The following is a 3,985-nucleotide window of genomic DNA, read 5'->3' as shown; positions in this document are numbered from 1 at the left end:
ATGTCGACGGAGTCACAGTGGACGATGGGCGTGGGTCCGGCCGATGATCCGGGCCAGCGGTGGCACGGCCGGGCGCTGCAGGTGGCGGGGTCGGCGGTGGCGCGGCCGACGACAGCGGTGGTGCGCGACGGGCGCGGGATGCCCAAGGCTCCGCGCGGCGAGTCCGGCTCGACGGGCGCGGGAGGCACAACGGCCGCGGCCGAGGGCGGCAAGGCGGGGCGAGGCCGGTGGTGGAGGACGGCAAGACGGGCCCCGGCCGAGCCTGGCGGTGGAGGCCAAGGCGAGGCTAAGGCGAGGACGGTGGTGGAGGGCGGAGGAGGGCCGCTGGTCGCGGCGCGGGCGGCCAGCCGCGGGCAACGGCGCGGCGGGGGGGTGGCACGGCCGCGGGGTGCGGGCCGTCCGCTGGGGCGCGGCGCGGGCGAGGGCAGCCGATGGAGGCAAGGGCGCGGGCGGCGGCGGCGGCGGAGGTCGCTCTACTAGGGCGAGCGAGGGAGATGAAGGGGAGCGCGGGGCCCATAGGTATTAAAGGCTCGGCGCCAGTCACTCTGGCGCCGAGCTCACTACCATGTCATCTATCGTGCACAGGAGCTCGACGTCGAGACGTGTTAGCTCGGCGCCAGCACCAATGACGCCGAGCTAAGGGTCTATTTTGTGAATTTTTTCCGCTAGTGATCTATTTGTGAGAAACTTAAAAAAAAAGTTAAAATGTAAAAAATTTGGGCAGCTCGCCACGTTCTTCTCCCAACCTTCCCCTCTCTCTATTTCCCGTCCCAGTACTGGCAAGTCCCAACCCAGCCAGCTCGTCTCCTCGTCTTCCCCTCCAAGCCCACATCCCCCACCGGATCCCCGCCGCCCCGCCCCGGGTCGGGCGCCGCCGCTTCTCGCATTCGCGGTAGTCCCTCTCGCCGTCCCTTCCCTGCGCCTTCTGATCCGTGCTGCTCGTGCCCCACGCGAAACCTGCCGCCTCCCCTGTTGCCGCGACCCCACTTCGCTCCCTCGCCGCCCTGATCTCAGCTCCTCCGTTCGAGTCCCAACCGCGATCCGTCCGCACCCGCTCCATGCCCAGCAGCGTTGAATCCGTCCCCTGAATGCCGCTGCCTCCAAATAGTTATAGTTCTCCGCGTGCTGCTGGTTCTTGCGGATTGCGCTGTCAGGTCGACATAGTGGGTACAGCGCAGAGTGTCCTCCAATTTTTTCTCTCTCTCTCTCGCTCGCTCCTAAAGATTTCGAGAGCAGTTAGGTAGAGTATATTCGATTATCCCTTGTATTGTTTTGTTTATTTCACACTACGAAGTCTATGCACTCGAGAGAGAGAAATCACTGGTAGTGACGGCATCAATTCTTGTGACGTTTAGTGGCTAGGACACCCTCGCTAATGCTTACTCGTGTTTACTCGACCTTGTCCTTTCCCTTCCGCGTGCTAGTATCAATTGATAAACTTCCGGTTGTTGTATTTTGGGGGAGATCAGCATAGTGTTTGCCGTCTGGTTCATTGGAACTCCCAAGTGTTCGTTGGCCACATTTGTGTAGCTTTACCTCACTAGATTTAACAAGGTTTACCCAGAATTCTTGGACCAGCTGGGACTAAAAGGTAGATTGTGTTGCTATTTGCCGGTAGGGCATTGTGATTTCACGATGTCTTGCACCTCTCCAGATCCACCAGACTACTGCTCAGCCGAATCGCCTGAGCTCAAGCTGTACCAGGCCTTCATCTTCTCCGTGCCTGTCTTCTTTACATTTGTCTTGCTTCTCTTCTTCTACCTCTTCTACCTGAGGCGGAGCAGGGCCAATTGGCAGTCCTTGCGGATGAGGACAAATAATTTGATACGAGGAGATAATACCAGAGTAAGCCAGCCCTCTTCTTCTTCTGATAAATTAGTTGGTTTCTCCAAGTTTGTTGGTATGCTCAGGATGTTAAACATTCTTTCTGTTTTGTGTTCGAAATCTGCATTTATAGCTGGAGTGTGGTTTAAAGAAGGAGACGCGGGAAATGTTGCCAGTGGTTATCTTCAAAGAGAGTTTCTTGATCAAGGAGACACAGTCAGTGATTTACTTCTAAACTCTTGATCTAGTATTAGTGATATAATAGCTTTGTTGTCCAGTTTCTGATTCTTTTACCTATCAAATAACTCAAGAGTCAACTTGGTAATGGATGGTAGCAGTCTAGTTCTGGCCACTAGATAGAGAAAAAAATATTTATATACATATCCTGGTCTCTTTGCATAAGGAGATCAATAACCTCAGTACTGGTACTGCTCGCCACTATTTAGATAATTGATAGGTTGAAATCTTTTGTCAAATCGTGTCAATGAAAGAATAATACAATGCCAATTGCCAATGCAGTAACAAATAGGGATCCTTCCAAACACATGCTCTACCTTTCCAATATAGGCAGTGATAGTGCTATGTTTAGCAATCAGTATGTAATTGCACGTTTGGGTTCAGAAGTAGTCTGTGAGTTAATCTTTTGAATATCTAGTTTTGGACATCTTGATACCTAAATCCTATATGAGGAAAATTCATGAGTCATTTGGTAAAAGATACTTACTGAAGGCCTGAAGGGGTTTTCTCCCCTACATCTGTTAATTCCCCCATTCTGCTTGCTAGCGAGGGGAAAACATATAAAAACACGCCTGTGTATGAAGGGCACGCCTGTTTGACCATTTTCCCTTGATGTTAGCCATTTCTTTGTACTGCCATTTGTCTCTGCATTGTTATTTCATTAAGTTGTGTTTTCTTCTGAACACCTGATCATGGTTGACAGGTGCTCTGTCTGCCTAGCAGACTATCAACCGGATGAGCGGCTTCAGAAGATACCTCCTTGTGGACATACCTTCCATATCAACTGGATCGACCACTGGCTCTCTACAAACACCACCTGCCCCCTTTGTCGAGTCTCGCTCCTTCCAGCCCCCAAAGCAACCAGCATTGACCTGGATTTGGAAGCACAAACTGCTGGAGAGGAGTCTCTGAATGTACATCATCACCAGGAGGGACTTGTTGACGGCAACACACCACAGGAAGGTCAGGCAGCCGAAGCTGATGGAGTCAGTAGCGTTCAGGCTGAAGAGCCACACAGTGATGCGGCCGAGCCATTGACGGTTACGGTGGTCGCTGAGCCTCAAGCTGACGCTGAAGATTCACCAAGTACAACCTGCCAAACTGTTAAAGGGAAGACATATGGATAGCCATTTATGTATTTCTATTAACATTCGCGTGCCCTTAAACCTGGCTTTAGATTCGCTTCTTTTTTCATCCGGAACAGTATTTTTCTCTCCCAAATTTCTCCAGAATTCCTCCAAACCATCCAAATTTCTCTACAACCATACCAGCCGAACACTGGCATTATTGTGTGTTTAGCTGATCAGGAAGGATAAACGCATAAAGATTGCCATTAATGTTGTGCTACCCATTTTCTGGGGAAAAAGTAAGAGTTCAGTGCTGGAGAAATCTTAATGATACATACTTAACATAACTGAGATATATAGTACTAGTGACCTGTTTTTCATTTGGTAAACCATGGTGTCAAATAATAGGTGTTTATTTTTCGAACGCCCTGGGATTCGTGAGCTGGCAAATATGCTTATTGGAATTTATATAACCTACTAAAAGCTAATCGAAGCTCCTGTAAACTAGTAATAATAACAAAAGTGTGCAAACATCAGTCATGCCTCAAGATTGTGCAGGCTCGACTGGTTCAGGAGCATCACAAATGCAGTGCGCAAATGCAGTGATGGAATGGCATAGCCCAAACAAGGTTGAGTGTGCACACCAAAAAAGCAAACACATTGGCTATAGCCCCCAAGCAGCAGCAACAAACACAACCACCGTGACATCGACGCGAACACTCTAACCACCTCACGCCAGCCAGGATGCCATCACCAAAATGGACGAGTCCATTTATTTTGAATTTTGGTGTTTGATGACCAACATAACTAAATTAAACTAATAAATTTGTAAGTAATTGTTTTGTAGTTCAATAGGA

The 3,985-nt window shown here is 50.0% G+C and overlaps 2 protein-coding genes across 2 annotated transcripts; both read left to right on the top strand.

Annotated features, from left to right (window-relative positions):
• On the top strand, positions 1-480 carry LOC136470100 (uncharacterized). The gene has a single exon (XM_066468059.1). It carries the CDS (start codon positions 1-3, stop codon positions 478-480), a length of 480 nt encoding a protein of 159 aa, XP_066324156.1.
• A 285-nt stretch (positions 481-765) lies between these two features.
• On the top strand, positions 766-3,484 carry LOC136473888 (RING-H2 finger protein ATL58-like). Its single transcript, XM_066471525.1, has 3 exons — positions 766-1,845; positions 1,958-2,040; positions 2,765-3,484. Exons 1-3 carry the CDS (start codon positions 1,636-1,638, stop codon positions 3,186-3,188), a joined length of 717 nt encoding a protein of 238 aa, XP_066327622.1. The 5' UTR covers positions 766-1,635; the 3' UTR covers positions 3,189-3,484.
• The last annotated feature ends 501 nt before the right edge of the window (positions 3,485-3,985 follow it).

The sequence above is a fragment of the Miscanthus floridulus genome, chromosome 8, assembly GCF_019320115.1.
Source record: "Miscanthus floridulus cultivar M001 chromosome 8, ASM1932011v1, whole genome shotgun sequence".
Classification (NCBI taxonomy): Eukaryota; Viridiplantae; Streptophyta; class Magnoliopsida; order Poales; family Poaceae; genus Miscanthus; species Miscanthus floridulus.
This window is presented reverse-complemented; position numbering and strand designations above follow the sequence as displayed.